We start from the raw sequence: 16,695 nt of genomic DNA on the forward strand, positions 1-16,695 counted from the left end.
TACAATTTTAGTAGTCATAAAAAGAATTACAAAATATTAAAATACCATTGTTTAAAAATTAGATTGACAAAGAAACAATGAAAATGTAATCGTAATTTATTTATTTACTCAGAATATAACTATGAAAGTATGTTAAACATATAAAGATCATGTCTTAAGTATTGCAATAAAATAAATTTATATGTGACATTCAGTCTTGATTATTCAAGTATAATTGGACGTAATAGTTTTGAACAATGTTTAACGTTAGCAATTATTCAGATACAAAAATGTTTTGTAATTAAAAAATAGTAATCTTTAAAAGTATTATTTATTTAAAAAATGTTTTATATTAAAACTCCTACAGGGCAAATATCATTTCATATTATAGAAAAGTGCGTCCTTGATAGGTTAGAATACTTACAATTATTGTACGAGGGTAAACCTCATGAATTTAATGGTGATTTTGAGTATTTATTAGAAAATTCAGTATATGATAAAATTGGACATTTTATATTGCGGTAAGTTTTTCACGCGATTACAATAATTATTAATCTTTAAACATACAAATTTATGAGGTTTTTTAATATAATTTATTAATTCATTATTTAATGTAGCAATTCTGCAATATATAAATTATTGTTTTAGATTATTAGCATCTGTGTCACAGGAGATATGTAATTATTGGGTTATCAGAGAAACGTTATTATTCCAAACTAGGCTGAATTATATTTTACCAAGACAATTATATAGGCTATTTAAGAGTATTTTATATCAATTAGGCGAGCTTAAAGATAAAAAAGGATTGATTAATAGAACATTAATCGATATATGTAGTTTCTTCTCAAAACCACTTGTCTTTAAACATATTGTATCAAAAAATCATACAGGGGATTGTGATTTTCATAAAACTAAAGGTATACACACACACACACACACACATATATATATATATATATATATATATATATAGATCAACTTATATTTCTAATTTAATTACTTGAAAATTACGTTAATTTTTATTTTTTCAAGTGAGACATGAGGCAGTACCAGATTTAATAAAGAAAAGAAAACTAGACTTGAGTGCAGGATATGCTATTGTATACTGCTCCAAATGGAAAAAAATATTAAAATCATTGTTTTACACTTACATAAGTAATGAAGTAATATGCATGAAATCAAAAGCACAATATATTATAAATCAGGATATTAGACTTAATTACTTATATTACAAAATTCATTCTAAAATATTGCAAGAAAATCAAATATCTATCAAATATGGAAATATAACTAAAAAAAATATAGACATAGAAATAAAAAATTTTCCACTTTGTATGCAACACCTGCACACAAAACTAAGAACGACACATAGACTTAGTCACTATGCTCGTTTTTATTATAGTTTATTTTTAAAAGATGGTGGAATGAAACTAGAGGATGCTATAAATTATTGGAAAGAAGAATATTCTAAACCTCATTCCTGTTCTTCTAGTTGTTTACATAATTGGAAATCAAATGAACGAAAATTTATGTACAGTATTCGTCACCTTTATGGATTAGAAGGATCTCGGAAAAATTATAAATCTCCTACTTGCGAGTTGATATGTGTAAGAAATATTTTCTTATATCAAGAAAATTTGATATCTACTTCAAACTCATCCTTTTTTATTATGTTATCAGATGAATACATCAAATCCCATGTATGAAGGAGGATGTCCATTTAAAAACTTTGATGTAAATACTTTAAAAGATCTTTTATCTTCATCATTATCAAGTGATTGTGTAACAAATTTATTGAAAACTACATGTTCTCAAACTCCTCAGATTTCTTGTGCTAAATATTTTATGATGCTAAATCAAAATAACAACAATAATATTGTTATTAATAGCCCTTTACAATATTATTTTACAATGATTAATCAAATTTAGATATATAAAACATGAATTTGGTATTAAATATAAATTAGAAGCATTTTAATCTCAAATATTTAGTGCAATAAAATATAAAAATAAAGCTATTTATTATATACATTTCTCTATAATTATAAAAATTAAAATTTTTTAAGAACACTTTCTACAAGTGCATGATTCACACCATTTTTAACAAATATACAAGTAACACCAAGTTTACCCACATCAACAATATTTCTATCTTCATCATCAAAAAACACCATATCTTTATAATCAATTCCTGATGCTTTTTGAATCCTAGAAAACAATAATTTATAAACAACTTTTCATAGATAAATGGGAACAAATAAAGTTGAAATTTCATTGACACTTACTTAGAAAAATGAGTTACTTTACATCCTGGATAAATTTCTTTATATTTCAAATACTTGTCCCAATCAAACAGATTTAATAATTGTTTAGCACCTTGTATTTCTGATGTACGAGATGCAACACCAAGTTCATATCCTTCTTCATATAAATGTTTTAAAACATCAGGTACTTCTTTGTAATATTGAATAATTTGACCACGAGAATCTACTACATTATTTCCTTTCCTTAAACGAATTCAATAGAAATTTTCACCAATGATAAAATCATATATGTTAAAATTATGTTAGTTGAACTCACTTTTTAAAAGGAGGAATAACATGAGTATCAACCCAAAATGGCCATAAAGTATAATCTGAAACGTTATTAAATTACTATTTTAATAAAATACCAATTTCTTTATAAGAAAACAATTAGAAAAATAAGAAAAGAAGAAAAAGTTTTTAACCTAAGTCAAAGATAATTATTTTCGGTTTACAGTTTGTTTTACACATATTTTGTTCCTGATTTTTACTTTTTATAACCTTAAACTGGAATTATTGCATAGATAATATTGAGAGAATATCTGCAATTCTATAAATTATATATATTTAAAATATAATTTTTATTTAAGATTGACGATGATATCAAGGTGATAACTCTATATACGTAAAAAAACTACGATCATATATTGCTAACATGACTAGAGTAATACTTAGTAGTATAGTAAAGTACTAGCAATTGTTAAAAAATTGTTTCTTATATAAAGAGAATAAAAATTATATTTCATGTATAAGAAAATAATATTATTTCTTTTAAGATTAACTTTGTATTTTTAATAAAAACAGTCTTATACGATCATTAGATTTTCATATATGCGGCAATCTCTTATTTCCACCAATAACATTAAATTCCTGTATTTCGTTGCAACCAATCATAGAAGGAATACATGTTAAGGCGATTTTCTAACTTATGTATCTTGTATATACCTTCAGTAGTAGCGTCAATCACACTTAGCGAATTTGTGGAATCGTGAAGTGTTAATTAAAAATAATTATTAAATTTATCATAAAATTACTATTTTAAACAACAACGTCTGAAGGTATACACGTACGTTATATTTATTTGTATAATTAACAACAATAAGTATTATATATTGTTTATACATCGCAAGGATTACCTACGTATATTTTGTTACATTGCACGCTATTCGAGTTGTTTTTATCAGATTGTATTGTTGCTTAAATTGATTTTAGTTTTCTGTATATTTATCATCATACGAATATATTTTATAATTACATTAATTTAAACAAAAAGAGCGAAGAAAGGAAAGTAATATAATATATTTTTTTATATTATACCACATCTGAAACAATTTTGGTATGTTATATTGCTAATTTGAATAATTTTTTGATATTGTAAATTGCTCAGTAATTTCAGTTTATAGTTATTTTTGATGTATGCAATATATCTTGTATATAATAGAATGTTTTATTTACCCTTTTTTAATAATAATTTGTTAATTTAACCTCTATTCGTTTAATTTGAATCTAAATTAAAAAAGTATATGATACCATATTTAGTAAAAATATTTATATTTTATTACTAGTATTTCTATCCTTTATATGTATGTTTATATCTTTATATATCTTATGTATCAATAGTATTTTATATTTTTATTGCAGAAATGTCTGAATCAGATCTTTTAGCTGCTGATCATATTGATGGTCTAGACGGACTTGAAAATGGTCAAGATGGAGATGCTATTATGCAGTGCGATGGTGTAAAACGTGAATTAAATGAAGCAAATATTGATGATCCGGTAGCTTGTTTTATTCTATTATGACAAATAAGTGACAAATGTTTTTGTTACATTTTCTTTATAAGTTAAATTTTTTTTTATATTTTAATTATAGGAACTAGAGGCTATTAAAGCACGTGTTAGGGAAATGGAGGAAGAAGCAGAAAAATTAAAACAATTACAATCTGAAGTGGACAAACAAATGAATATGGGTAGTCCACCCGGAATAAGTAAGTTATAGATTATATTAAATTTAGCGTGTATCAAAATTTAATGCTATAATTTTGTACATGAACATTTTTTTTTCTTGTAAATGATTACATAATATTTTGTCTAATTTTTAGCAAGTCCATTAAATATGTCACTCGAAGACAAAATGGAAGTTGATAATAGGTCCATCTATGTTGGTAATGTAAGTTAAATGTTGCATCCAAATTGCAATAAACGACTTTTTATTTCATTAAGAAGTTATTAATTAATATACACTACGCAAAATTAAAGGTTGATTACGGCGCCACAGCAGAAGAATTAGAACAACATTTTCATGGTTGTGGCAGTATTAACAGAGTAACAATATTGTGCAATAAATTTGATGGACATCCCAAGGGTTTCGCTTACATAGAATTTGCAGAACGTGATTCTGTACAAACAGCTATGGCAATAGATGAATCTATGTTTAGAGGACGTCAAATTAAAGTAATGCCTAAAAGAACAAATAGACCTGGATTATCAGTGACAAATAGGTGCTTTAAAAATACATTACATGTATATTATATCTATATGTTTCTTAAATATAATAACTACAATATATTTAAATAACTTTAAGGGGGCCACGGGGAGCACGAGGTTACCGAGGTATAGCCAGAGGAATCATACGTGGTAGTGCATATTTTGGATATAGACCTATAAGACGACCTAGGTATGTTGTAGAATTAAATATATTTATTTATAATTCAAACAAAATAAAATATTTCTTTTTAATATTCTCTATACATAGAAGCTATAGGCGAGGATACTACATGCCGTATTGACCGTTTTAATGTATTTTACTGCAATTTGACAAATTAAGGTAAGTTTTTATATTATTGTGATTTATGAGATATTTTGTTTGTGTGATTGTTCAAACATAAAGTATCTGACGAAAGTATAATAAATTTTTATACATAAAACAATTACATGCATTAAACAGAAGGTATTTCTGATATATTTTGTATTGTACAATCACACTATAAAATTAAAGATCTTTTTGTTTGAACAATTAATGTATGTATTATAGAACAATGCATTTATAGGAAAAGCTGGTGAAATAATAAATGTCAAAAATAATATTATTCCAAAATTATAAATACTAAGATAAATGATAAAATAAACTATTATAATATTCACTAGCCATTCCTGAATAAATGTAAAATTATTATTTTTCCAGTGACAGTTATTGTATGTACTAGATCCTTGTTTTAATGTTCTGATGTATCTATATAATTTAACAAATCTTGTAAATCTTTTTATGACATCAAATAATCTAATATTAAAAATGCTATACAGTGTATCCATCAATCTTTTACAGTGGATATTATAAAATTTATATCTAGATACATTAGCTTCCTTAGGAATGTGCTCGAAATTCGTATTCATCCTTAACACTTGGCCATATTTTAAATATTATTAAAAACAGAAGAAACACTTATATTGAAACATTATTTTATTTTTTTTATTATGCTGTTCTTAAATAAATAAGTGGTGTTCATATTTATATTATAGACTTATAGAATATGGCCATGTGAACTGTAACACTAAATATTGTAAGTTTTTGTGCATATCTTATTTTTAGGTTACACAAAACTTACATATTTCTATGAACACGCATTACACTATCATGCAGTTAAAGTGTTTAAGTAAATTCTTATGATATGTCCACAGAAAAAAAAACTGATACGATGGGAAAAAAAAGAGAAAGAAAAAACCTCATGTCAAAAGAAAAAAAAAAAGATTGGACAAAGATGGGCACAATTATTCATATTTGATTTAACAAATCTTCATATAAAAATTACAAATGTAGATCAGCGATAATTTGCAATTGCAGTTCAATTGTGTTTTTTCATAATTTACAATGAAATCCAAACAATTTCGTAGTATCAGCCTTTATTAGTTCTGAACAACTTCAGTTTGTTTAGATTACAAAAATATATAAAACACTGGGATGCTAATAACATTATATTGACACATATAAAAAAAATGCACTGATTAAATGAGCGCGCATGTGTATGTATGTGTGCAACATAAATGCATACGTATATATATACGTACACACGCAAATTTATATATATGGATATATGCATAAATATACAATTCTATAAATACTAAATACTATTTTAGCACAAAAGAAATGTAATTGTTAGTCTGTTATGCATTTTGAAAAAATTTATGTTTATATCTTGGGTTATTACAAAATAAAAAATGTGTCATTCCTTTTCATGCATATCTAAATAATTGTAAGATATCATCCGTAACTTATGTTATCTTTCTTTTTGTAACAATTATAGTAAATTTCTTAAAATGTAATTTTTGTTTTTTATACCTGACATATTAGCATATTGTAAAAAAACTCAAATATTGTTATTATTTGCTAAAATTTGTATTTAGCTCAATATATTAGACTATAATGCATTTAAAATTAGATTTTTTCCTACTTAAAACAAATTAATACAATATATAAAAGGATTATCTCTCAATTTTATATTACTTAAATATAATTGTGACTGTTAATAAAGATGATAATAATATTAAATATGTTAAGATAATATTAAATTGTACACAGAGAGAACAATTTTTGTAGTATACGCGATATTCAAAAAAGTATATTAATAATTTAGAAATTGATTTTAATAAATTATAAAATAGCAATAATAATTTTAGAATATTTTTTGGTATAGTATAAAGGCTGATAATATAATTATGGTTAAAAATAAAGTTCATAGTGTGGCTATTTAAGTGATGTTATTACAATATATTTTTCATATATTTGTAATAACTCTAAAATCAATGTTTAATAATTTCACATTTTTCAATTGTATAAGTTTATATTTAAAAATATATTTTAGATATACAATAAAAAGAATTGAACTGCAATGTAAATATCTAGAGTAATATCATATTACTATAATTTGTAGTAACTTTTGTATGCTACAGTAAGTGAAAGTTGCGGAGAGTAAAGATTGTTACAATTTCTAAAATGATGTTAATAATGTGTGCAACTTTCATTTATTTATTACTAACTATACATCCTCAATTTTATCTCAAACATATTGCTACTAATTTGTAAGATGCGTGTAAAATGTTTTTGAACTATTAATCCACTGTGCTATGATGTTAGGAGGAGAGCCAAGTTTCCACATATTAATAATCGAACTACATTTCGTAACGTTACTTCCATATCGCTAAGTATTTTGCAGGTGCAGTGCAGCATCAGCATCAATTGAGTGATTATCATACAAATTTCATGAACAGTTTTTACGTTCCATTAAGAAAAAGAAAGAAAGAAAGAAAAGAAAAGAAAAGATAATTAACATATAAGTGTAATATATAAATGTAACATGATCAGGTGGTCAATAAAGATTTTCTTGGCTTAAAAATCACATGTTGAATATGTCACTGGATTTATATATATTTATATTTATCATTATTATAAATAGGTAAAATAAAATTAACTTCTCCAAGGATTAATGATTTGTGTTTATTAACAGTCAGTAGTATTTAAATCGACATTTTTACATTTCAATTAATGTTACCAGGTGGATAAATTTTATTCTTATACAAATTAATAATATTTTAATAACAGATATAACCAGAATATTGTTGTATTTGTTTTATTAGAAATTTGTATTTCTTTATATCTCTGAAAGCATATAAATGCACAATTGATTTCTAAAAAGTTTTCAATTCATGGGCAAGTTGTAAAAGAGGTATAACAGAAAAAATTGAAGACCGGAATTCATTGTGTTAAAAATACAACATAATAAAATATTTACTACTGTATCTTTTAATAACTACATAATAATGTAAATAAATTACATTTTTGAAGCATATATTTATTAGATTCTAATCTAATTATCATTTTGTTTGTAATGCTAACACGAAGTATTGTACAGATTCTGAATAACATTTCTAACATAATTAGTACTTTTAATGGCCACAAGAGGTATATTAGATACCTAATTTTAGTACAAATAAAAATACCTCAAACATGTCAATAAATTAGATAAATTTTTCAACAATCTACTTAATTATTGAATTTATTAAGTTGGAACTTTAAAATGAAAATATATTTTCAAATTTTATAATATCAAACAATATGATTTATGAAAGATAACTAAATTAATTCATAAAAAATTATCACTTATTCATTAAATCAATTAATTAATTAATTTTAATTATTGATTAATTAATTAATTCATTTTTATATAATTAAGTCACTTTGAGATACACAAGTATTGGACCAATATATAATTAATAATTAAAAAATATAATTATAATATTAGAAGGTTAAAAATTTGTCTCTTTTAAACTCCCAATGCATAGTTTTAAGCATTTAAATGTATTCTTTTGTAATAATCAGGCTTTAAATGTAACTTATTCTATATATTCAACATACTTTTTTGAGTATCAGATCTACGAATAATGTACTTCATAACGTACAGCTATTCTTTATAATTCAGGTCTTCAATGTAAATCTACAAAATTTAATAGCAACATCCTGGACTTGTTTCATTTCAGTCCTCTTTTGACAAATATCCATGTTCGTATAATAGTTTTAATTATTTGGTCTACAGAACAGGATATAAGTTTGCATTGAGATAAACATTGACTAGTATACCAACTTCATGGTTTCAACAAATTTAGTTTGGAAGGCAATAGTGATCATTAAGAATTTAGTTCAAGTGTTTCAAAAATTGATCGACATAAATTTTGTAAGTTTGGTCTTGTTGTCTGATCTGTATGCATATTCTCCAAACATTTTAATATTTCTACTCCACCTTCTCTGACTAACATACTGCAATACCGTTTTGCTACAACAGTGTAATAATATAAACATAACACATAAACAATAATTTTTGTTATTAATATGATTAAATATATATAATCGTATTTAGAATATTAATTCATATAAATGTACTTACGATTCTTTGTGCATACATGATGTATTGCCCAAACTGCCCAAAGTTGAACAGGATATGCATCTGAACAATGCAGAAGTGGGAAAAATGGATGGAAACTTCTATATGCAACCATTTCCCCTTGAGGAGTTTGCCAATGTGTTATAGTATATGCTAATTGTTCTAATAATACATCTCTACTTGGCATTAAGGATATTATAGGCCATGTATGTGGACCATCGCTAAGTAAATGTGCAGCAATACCTGCTGCGAAATAAGATACATCAATATGTACAGATGTCAGCAACGTAGAAAGCATAGAAATGAACCTAGGTTGCATAAGTCTTGGTCTTAGATGAACCACCTATGACGAATTACAAAATATATCCAATTATACGAATCTGTGTATGTGTATTTATAATCATTAATAGATTAAATCATAACCAGATAATAACTACTTATATAATAATTATAAAAAAAATTAAATTAAATTTACTGCATTTATAAAATCATGAATTATATTACAAACCTCTGCTATATTGTTTAATGAACCAAGTACTTTAGTTTCAACACTAAATTGTCCTTGGAAACTTTCTAACACTTTAAGAAATAATTCCATCCCACCTTCATCTAGAAAGACTTCACATGTTGTAGCACTTTCATCGGTTAAATTCCATAGAGCACTTAATGTAAACTTCATTGTTATGTCTACTGATTTAGTTTCAACTTTAGTCCTAACCATTGCTAATAATTTAGACATATATTGAGGTTGAGCACCCAGCAATGATGTTTCCACCGTTGATATTTTTGCTGCCAATATGGAGCAAATGGCAACAGACATACGATTCATTGAGGGTTCGTTAAAGGTCAACAAAGAATTTAACACTAATCTTGCACATCTACATAAATGGAAAATAATTGAACTATAAATTGTAGATAGATTTAAACAATACAATTATATATTAATAAATACATAAAATTTTAAACAAAAACTATAGTAATATTTATGCTTTCTATTGGGTTGGCAACTATTGGCAACTATCAATACCACCTGTTGACAAAATCCGCAATCACCTAGTTGCCAATCCAATAAAATGCAAAAGATATAATTTTACGAATTTTGATTACCTGTATTTGTCAAAAGTAATTTCCTGTAGAATTCTGTCACTACACAAAATTAATAATGTATTCATTTGAAGTCGATAGTTGGCTGGATAACATTCCATTGCAATCATTGTTAGTTCAACAACTTGTTTGAGAATTGATGGGTGAATCATAATGGAGAATTCACCTTTTGTGAGATTATAAAGACATGCAGTACATGGCACTTGTACACGTACTTCTTGTGGATGTTCTCTCATTGCAGGCAACACTAATTTTATAACATCAATCCGTGATTCAAGAAAGTTGTGTGTTAAACGGAATAAATTAAATAAACATTTCTCAAGATAAAGTGGCCTGCACGTATATCTTCTCAAACCTTCTAAAATTTGAGATTCTGTGGCTGTACCAGTAACCTACAGTAAACATTAAATATCTTAGAACATACAAGTATATTTTCAATCATTTATCTATTTGAATATTAAGATAGGATATTTTATTCATGGAAATCTTATGTAGTGGACCCAGTATAATGCAGGTAAAAATATTTTTCTAAGCTAAAGTCAAAAAATATTTTAAAATGTTAAATTTATTTAACATGTTATATGGTGCATTTATCATGTTTTTATGAATACTGGTTGCTATTTTTTCACCATGTTATATGGGAGTATACTGTATTTTTTTATTAATAACTGTCTTTCTATAGAATATCCTAATAATACTTACAATAAGTCCAGGCTTGTAATATTCGTCTGCGGGATTTGTTAAACTGTCATCATAACAAGCATCTGTACTTACAAGTCCCAAAAACCTTAAATATGTATGAGCTTTAATAAATTCTTTTAAATCTTTTGAATTTATATCACTTCTACCTATATTAAGTATTAAGACAAAGTTCTTAAATTGATCTGTATATTATACAGAAACACATTATAAATTATATAATTACCAGATAAATCTAAACTAGTTAGATATGGCATACAATGTACAGCTTTCAGAAAATCTTCTATGTCTGGCTTTCCAGGCACAAACATACAGTTAAGAGCATGCATATCTTTTTCATCTGAAATATCTAAATTCCTTAATTCATTCAGCTCCAATAATACTGAGACTAAATCTGTACTTTCATCTATCTTCAAATTGTACATATTAAGTGTTTTTAGACGATTTTTACACTTTTTCAGTGCTGTTATATCATTCACCTTTGTACATGAAATGTCTAAACTTTCTAGAAGAGGAAAATTCTCAACTACTATCCCCAAACCATGTGTATTAAACTCTGTACATGATACATTTAATGTGTGCAGTGACCTCAATTTACTTAAAGTTACTACCACACAATACCTATTATGAAATAATGGATATATATAATTTAAATATTTTAAAATACTTAATTATATTTATAGAAATAATTAATTGCATTAAATACCGAGAACAGTCTATAAAACTTCCTTTTGCTACACTTAATGATCTAAGATTTTGTAAACTCCAGTCACCTAAACAACTTATAAGATCATTAACAGTTATTTTTAACCCATTTACCATTAGATCTACCACTTTATGCTGTTTTAAAACTTTTAAGCCTTTCGCTGATAATGTAGATGCATCTTTCAACCGTACATGTCTATGGATAATAAAAAATAGCGAATACTTCATTTTTTATGTACATTTTACACTCCAATCAAATTTGCATACTTAAAATGAGATATGGGTACCTTAACCTGGTGGACTTTGCGTTGAAAAGTGTAATTGTTAAATCAGATAATGTCTTTTTCTCACAAAGGTGAGCCAATAATTGTTCTGATACTTCAGCTGGTAAAAAAGCATCTGGATGTCTAAAACTAAGTCTTGTAGCTGAACTTGATGATCCATCATTAGATGCTTTACCTATTGCATTTAAAATATCTGTATTATTATAATCTATTAAAAGTTAACTAACTGATTTAAGACCTTATAACAAATTGTTGCATTAAAATAGCTTCCTCTAACTCTAATGAAATGTCTAAATTCATTTTAAAACGAAGTAAAATATGAATAAAATATAAGATAATTGAAAAAATATTTTCTTAAATAATTACAATGAATACTTACTACACGTGTTTGTATCCAGTGAATTAGGGGAATGTTCTTCCGTATCACCTAGGTGTACGTCACATAAATCCAAGACATTGTTACAAATAAAATCTATGCAAACCTCAAGGAGGCTTTTCGGTGACTCAAACATTTTATTTTCTTATTTACACAAAAATATTCTTCCTTTATTTCCTTTATAGCTTTTTAAATATTTGATTATTTCAAATAGTTTAACATCTCATTCTTTCATATTTATTTTAAAGAATCTGTTAACATATATACATGTATATACATCTGATGCACTATGTTTAGAATGTAAGTTTTCTAATATTAAACATACACTATAAAATGAAATACACTAAGTTTATGAAAATCGATACACCTGTCATCTGAAAAAAATTAGATCACATGCAATTTAACTTTCTTATGATAACAAAATATTAAAAAACATTCTACATCTGTAGAAAATGTACACTTAAAAAATGAGGTACAGTTGTATACGCGACGATTTCTAAAGAAAATGTCGAGAAAAAACCACATACATAATTTTATTCCTAACATACAGGTGACAGAATTTTAAATAATGATTACGTAATGACAAGTCCATCGAATGGAATAAATATTTGTGTCTAAGCAATTTGTGTAATCTAAGCACGTTGTGTATAACACGTATCGAAAGAAACGTATGAAATTGACAAGTTATTTATTAGATACACTAAACTTTATTTTGCGAGTAGGATATTCTTAGAAAATTATTAAATGATTATGTAAACTTATTTATACAAATAGCACTGAACGCAATTGTGAAAACAACTGCAGAAAATTGTAGTCTTTCACCTGTGGAGAGGACGCCATATTAACTTGCTAAGTGTCAAAACAGATTAAAAAATACGATATAGATGCATATTGTTAAATATGTGAACATGATTATTAAGTACAATGATACAATCAAAAAAGTATATTGTCTACTATAATTTTTTTGTTTGGATTAATTCCTAAAATCGTTTTATGTTGATTCATGATGATTTTAAATATACATACCTCAGAATTAGAAAAAACTGACATATTTGTTATCCTTATCGAAAAAATTTATTTTGTGAAGAGTATTTGTAGGTAAAAATTAGAGAACATTCCTTAATAGTTACACAAATCTTTTCATTCTTGAAGACATAATAGTAGATAAATATTACTTGTAAGGGAATTCATCGGTTATTGACACACTATCAATATGGCGCTAAAGTGGAAAACGATGTGCTTTTCAGTATGTATTACGATTTCACTTCTGTATAATACACATAAGAATTTTTTCTAGGTACGATTATAATGTCTATATAAGGATTGTTCAAAAGTATTTGTTTGTAGTAAACTTAATGATTATTTTATATTATAGAATGATAAATATTCTATTCTAAAATTAAATGAATAAAGAATATGTCAAAGCAACTGATTTAAAAGTTTTCAATTTTAAGAGTTGTATTGCATCTAATTATTTAATCATTTTTTTACACTACATTATATTAGATTTTTCACATATATAAGTATGGATATAAATATAAATTATTAAGTATCTCATAGAAATGGCTATATATAGTTTGTAACTGTGATATAAATTTCTTTGTTTTTAAGGTTTAGATAAGAACGTGTTTTCCAAAATAAAATCATGGTTTAAGTGCCCACTGATATGTGTCAGTCATTTTATAACGTCATGTTGTATGTTATGTGGCATTGATTATTTTGCTTGCATTTAAATTTAATTTCATAAAAGAATGCCAAGTTTGCGAAAAAAGGTTGCTGGTTTTATGCGACAACTATCTATTAGCAATTTGGCTGGAGCTGTAGAAAATTTAAGTCAGGGAGAACAGACTTTACGTAGTCCTAGATCATTAACGCAAGATTTTACAAGTGGTTGTTTTATTACACGGTATCTTGATGGGTAATAATCTTTTTACAATGTGCATATGTATAATTTTTATTTATTAATATCTTAAATAAGGGTTGACATATGTTGATATATATATTTTCAGTTTGGAAACAAAACAGGAAGGGCCAGCAATTTTGCATGGCAGAAATCCAGAGGAACTTCCAATTAGGCAGCTTGGAAATTTTCAGCAAGATAGAGATGTAGTTTCCGCTCATACAGGTCCAGATAATGGACTTACAACTGTTAATGTACAACAAAGACATTTAAGTATTAATGATATTGATATAGATTACATTGATATGTTAGATCAAGGAGAACAATATAGAAATAGTATGTATTAAAGGCATTATGAAGTTATGAAATAATAGCAGGATACATTAACAATAATATTTTCTCTAGCATCAACAACAACAACTCCTACAATTGCTGGTATTACTGATTGGTTTAATCCTCATGAAATGGCTTATGGAATTGCTACTACATTATATGAGAAAAATCCTACAAATAATACAAATAATGGTGAACCAATAGCAGATTGTTTTGGTATTGTAGTAAGATCGAATTCAGCTATTTTAGCACTTGCTGATGGTGTTAATTGGGGTATGATTATAGATGATAGTAGACTATCTTATATAAGATTATATAAAATATGGCAATATATGCATATACATATATATGCGTGTTTTATAATGAAATAAAATTATTAGGTACCAAAGCAAGTATTGCAGCAAGGTCTGCAGTACATGGAAGTATAGAATACTTAAATAAAGCACTTTTTTGTCCTTCAATTAATGGAGAAATGACTACAACAAAAGACGTTTTTATAGCACTACTTCGTTCATTCCATGCTGCACATTCGTTAATTTTGCAGGAACAAGGAATGCTTACAACATTAACTGTGTGTGCAGTTCTACCACTGCCAAATTCTGATTCTAATACAGAAAAAAATAAATATATGGCATGTACCTGTAATGTTGGTGACAGTTTAGCTTATGTGTATTCAAGGTAATACATAAACAAGAACTTATAAACTATCTCTATTGATACTAAGTAGAATATCGTTTAAGATAAAAGCAATATTTCATATTGGCAGGAAAACTGGTGTAAGAGAAATAACAAGAGGATCCCATGATATTCACTGTATGCGTGACATGCGTGATGCTCTTGGAGCTTTAGGCCCTGTGGATGGATCTAACCCTGAATTGAATAATTTGACTCTTGCAATGACCGAAGTTGAGAAAGGAGATATTGTATTTTTGACTAGTGATGGAATTTCGGATAATTTTGACCCTGTAGTCGGAAAATTTGCTATTTTACCATGTCACAATTCCGTACCTGATTCAAATGTAAAAAATCACACTGAAGGAAGATCAAAAACACGTCGAAAGTCTGCAGAAAACTTAAGACATGCAGAATCCGGCAATAGTAATAGAAATAAATCTAACTTGCCTGTAGTTGAGGCGTATCAAAGACACGAGCTCACATTGCTTAGAATGGAAGATTTGTTAAGAAGGGGTGTATCTGGAGAAGGACCACCATGTAACAGTGCCAAACATCTCTGCGAACTCCTCTTAGATTTTGCAGTAAGTTATTTACCATTTAATAGTAATGAATGCGATACAATATGTATGTACTATAAGTTTTTTTAATTTTTTTATGAGGGAGAAAAAGAACAAGGCGCAGTATTAATTTTAAATACTAACATACATTTAATTTTTATACATAATAAGGTACGGATAACTGCCGCTAAAAGACGAATATTGGAAGATACAGATTTATATTATGCACAAAATAAAGATGGCCAATTAATTCAGCTTTCCAAACAAGAACAGAGAACTCGACGAATAAAAACTTTGGATAAGGTTTCCATGATCCCTGGAAAATTAGATCATGCTACAGTTGTAGCATATGTAGTTGGATCTATCAATTCAGAATATGGTTTATAACTAATTACAATAACAAATTTCAGTTTCAATTTGTAAAAAAATTAATAAATTTTAGAATTTTCTTCAACAGTGACATTTTATGAATAAATTGAATTGAAATTAATGTTTTATTGTGAGATTAAGTTGTTTATATAATTTTTTGTTATTTAAAATAAAAACATACATTTAAAGATAAGCATGTAGCAATATTTATTTCATTATAAATTTAATTTATAGATATGTGCAAGTAAAATATACATATATATATATTTATATTTATGTATTACATTACGTTATGTATATACATAATGTAAATGCGTTCGCAAATAATTTCGAAAATCATTTATTAATAATAATTATCGAGTTTACTAAGTACTTATGATATAATTGAATAAATATGTTTAGCGAATCTGTATTGTTTAAAATCTTGAAAAAGCTATCATATTAAGATCACCAACACTTTCTATTTACTGATTGGTCATA

General features: G+C 26.2%; 4 protein-coding genes across 13 annotated transcripts; 2 read left to right on the forward strand and 2 right to left on the reverse strand.

The window, feature by feature from the left end:
* The first annotated feature begins 179 nt into the window (after positions 1-179).
* On the forward strand, positions 180-5,108 carry LOC100646108 (polyadenylate-binding protein 2-B). Of its 5 annotated transcripts, none has more exons than XM_048407700.1 (7): positions 330-500; positions 3,924-4,060; positions 4,155-4,269; positions 4,384-4,451; positions 4,541-4,782; positions 4,866-4,958; positions 5,037-5,108. In XM_048407700.1, exons 1-7 carry the CDS (start codon positions 473-475, stop codon positions 5,068-5,070), a joined length of 717 nt encoding a protein of 238 aa, XP_048263657.1. In that variant the 5' UTR covers positions 330-472; the 3' UTR covers positions 5,071-5,108. The 5 variants fall into 5 exon arrangements, with proteins under 5 accessions (XP_048263656.1, XP_048263657.1, XP_020719247.1 ...); XM_020863588.2 differs by lacking the exon at positions 330-500 and adding an exon at positions 3,190-3,340; XM_020863589.2 differs by lacking the exon at positions 330-500 and adding an exon at positions 3,200-3,348.
* On the reverse strand, positions 1,623-2,923 carry LOC100645632 (magnesium-dependent phosphatase 1). 2 transcript variants are annotated; one of them, XM_048407701.1, is made up of 5 exons: positions 2,708-2,923; positions 2,560-2,614; positions 2,265-2,486; positions 2,075-2,187; positions 1,623-1,830 (listed from the first exon to the last, which is right to left on the reverse strand). In XM_048407701.1, the coding sequence occupies exons 1-5, from the start codon at positions 2,751-2,753 to the stop codon at positions 1,823-1,825; spliced, it is 444 nt and encodes a 147-aa protein (XP_048263658.1). In that variant the 5' UTR covers positions 2,754-2,923; the 3' UTR covers positions 1,623-1,822. The 2 variants fall into 2 exon arrangements, with proteins under 2 accessions (XP_048263658.1, XP_012165704.2); XM_012310314.3 differs by having other exon boundaries at positions 1,623-2,187.
* A 2,648-nt stretch (positions 5,109-7,756) lies between the features above and the next one.
* Positions 7,757-13,544, reverse strand: LOC100645990 (protein zyg-11 homolog B). 4 transcript variants are annotated; one of them, XM_048407697.1, is made up of 10 exons: positions 13,408-13,544; positions 12,385-12,632; positions 12,009-12,180; positions 11,723-11,917; positions 11,243-11,637; positions 11,020-11,165; positions 10,321-10,709; positions 9,722-10,091; positions 9,217-9,556; positions 7,757-9,111 (listed from the first exon to the last, which is right to left on the reverse strand). In XM_048407697.1, exons 2-10 carry the CDS (start codon positions 12,515-12,517, stop codon positions 8,960-8,962), a joined length of 2,292 nt encoding a protein of 763 aa, XP_048263654.1. In that variant the 5' UTR covers positions 12,518-12,632; positions 13,408-13,544; the 3' UTR covers positions 7,757-8,959. The 4 variants fall into 4 exon arrangements, with proteins under 4 accessions (XP_048263654.1, XP_048263653.1, XP_020719245.1 ...); XM_048407696.1 differs by lacking the exon at positions 13,408-13,544 and adding an exon at positions 13,088-13,221; XM_020863586.2 differs by lacking the exon at positions 13,408-13,544 and adding an exon at positions 12,909-13,049 and having other exon boundaries at positions 7,757-9,105.
* LOC100646415 (PP2C-like domain-containing protein CG9801) lies at positions 13,486-16,300 on the forward strand. Of its 2 annotated transcripts, none has more exons than XM_048407698.1 (7): positions 13,486-13,627; positions 13,993-14,299; positions 14,391-14,617; positions 14,687-14,887; positions 14,995-15,292; positions 15,381-15,870; positions 16,018-16,300. In XM_048407698.1, the coding sequence occupies exons 2-7, from the start codon at positions 14,133-14,135 to the stop codon at positions 16,231-16,233; spliced, it is 1,599 nt and encodes a 532-aa protein (XP_048263655.1). In that variant the 5' UTR covers positions 13,486-13,627; positions 13,993-14,132; the 3' UTR covers positions 16,234-16,300. The 2 variants fall into 2 exon arrangements, with proteins under 2 accessions (XP_048263655.1, XP_012165708.1); XM_012310318.3 differs by having other exon boundaries at positions 13,563-13,678.
* The last annotated feature ends 395 nt before the right edge of the window (positions 16,301-16,695 follow it).

Source organism: Bombus terrestris, chromosome 7 (genome assembly GCF_910591885.1).
Source record: "Bombus terrestris chromosome 7, iyBomTerr1.2, whole genome shotgun sequence".
Taxonomy (NCBI): Eukaryota; Metazoa; Arthropoda; class Insecta; order Hymenoptera; family Apidae; genus Bombus; species Bombus terrestris.

Excerpts from the sequence above, each read along its gene's own strand:
- LOC100646108 (XM_048407699.1), top strand. The coding sequence starts at position 322 with ATGTTTTATATTAAAACTCCTACAGGGCAAATATCATTTCATATTATA. Across the intron at positions 897-1,011 it reads TGATTTTCATAAAACTAAAG|TGAGACATGAGGCAGTACCA; the intron begins GTATACACACAC and ends TATTTTTTCAAG. Across the intron at positions 1,587-1,659 it reads CTACTTGCGAGTTGATATGT|ATGAATACATCAAATCCCAT; the intron begins GTAAGAAATATT and ends TTATGTTATCAG.
- LOC100645632 (XM_012310314.3), bottom strand. The coding sequence starts at position 2,753 with ATGTGTAAAACAAACTGTAAACCGAAAATAATTATCTTTGACTTAG. Across the intron at positions 2,487-2,559 it reads GTTATTCCTCCTTTTAAAAA|GAAAGGAAATAATGTAGTAG; the intron begins GTGAGTTCAACT and ends AATTCGTTTAAG. Across the intron at positions 2,188-2,264 it reads AAAGTAACTCATTTTTCTAA|GATTCAAAAAGCATCAGGAA; the intron begins GTAAGTGTCAAT and ends ATTGTTTTCTAG.
- LOC100645990 (XM_048407697.1), bottom strand. The coding sequence starts at position 12,517 with ATGTTTGAGTCACCGAAAAGCCTCCTTGAGGTTTGCATAGATTTTATT. Across the intron at positions 10,092-10,320 it reads ATTACTTTTGACAAATACAG|ATGTGCAAGATTAGTGTTAA; the intron begins GTAATCAAAATT and ends CCATTTATGTAG. Across the intron at positions 9,557-9,721 it reads CATTAAACAATATAGCAGAG|GTGGTTCATCTAAGACCAAG; the intron begins GTTTGTAATATA and ends AATTCGTCATAG.
- LOC100646415 (XM_048407698.1), top strand. The coding sequence starts at position 14,133 with ATGCCAAGTTTGCGAAAAAAGGTTGCTGGTTTTATGCGACAACTATCT. Across the intron at positions 14,618-14,686 it reads AGGAGAACAATATAGAAATA|CATCAACAACAACAACTCCT; the intron begins GTATGTATTAAA and ends TATTTTCTCTAG. Across the intron at positions 15,293-15,380 it reads TTAGCTTATGTGTATTCAAG|GAAAACTGGTGTAAGAGAAA; the intron begins GTAATACATAAA and ends TCATATTGGCAG.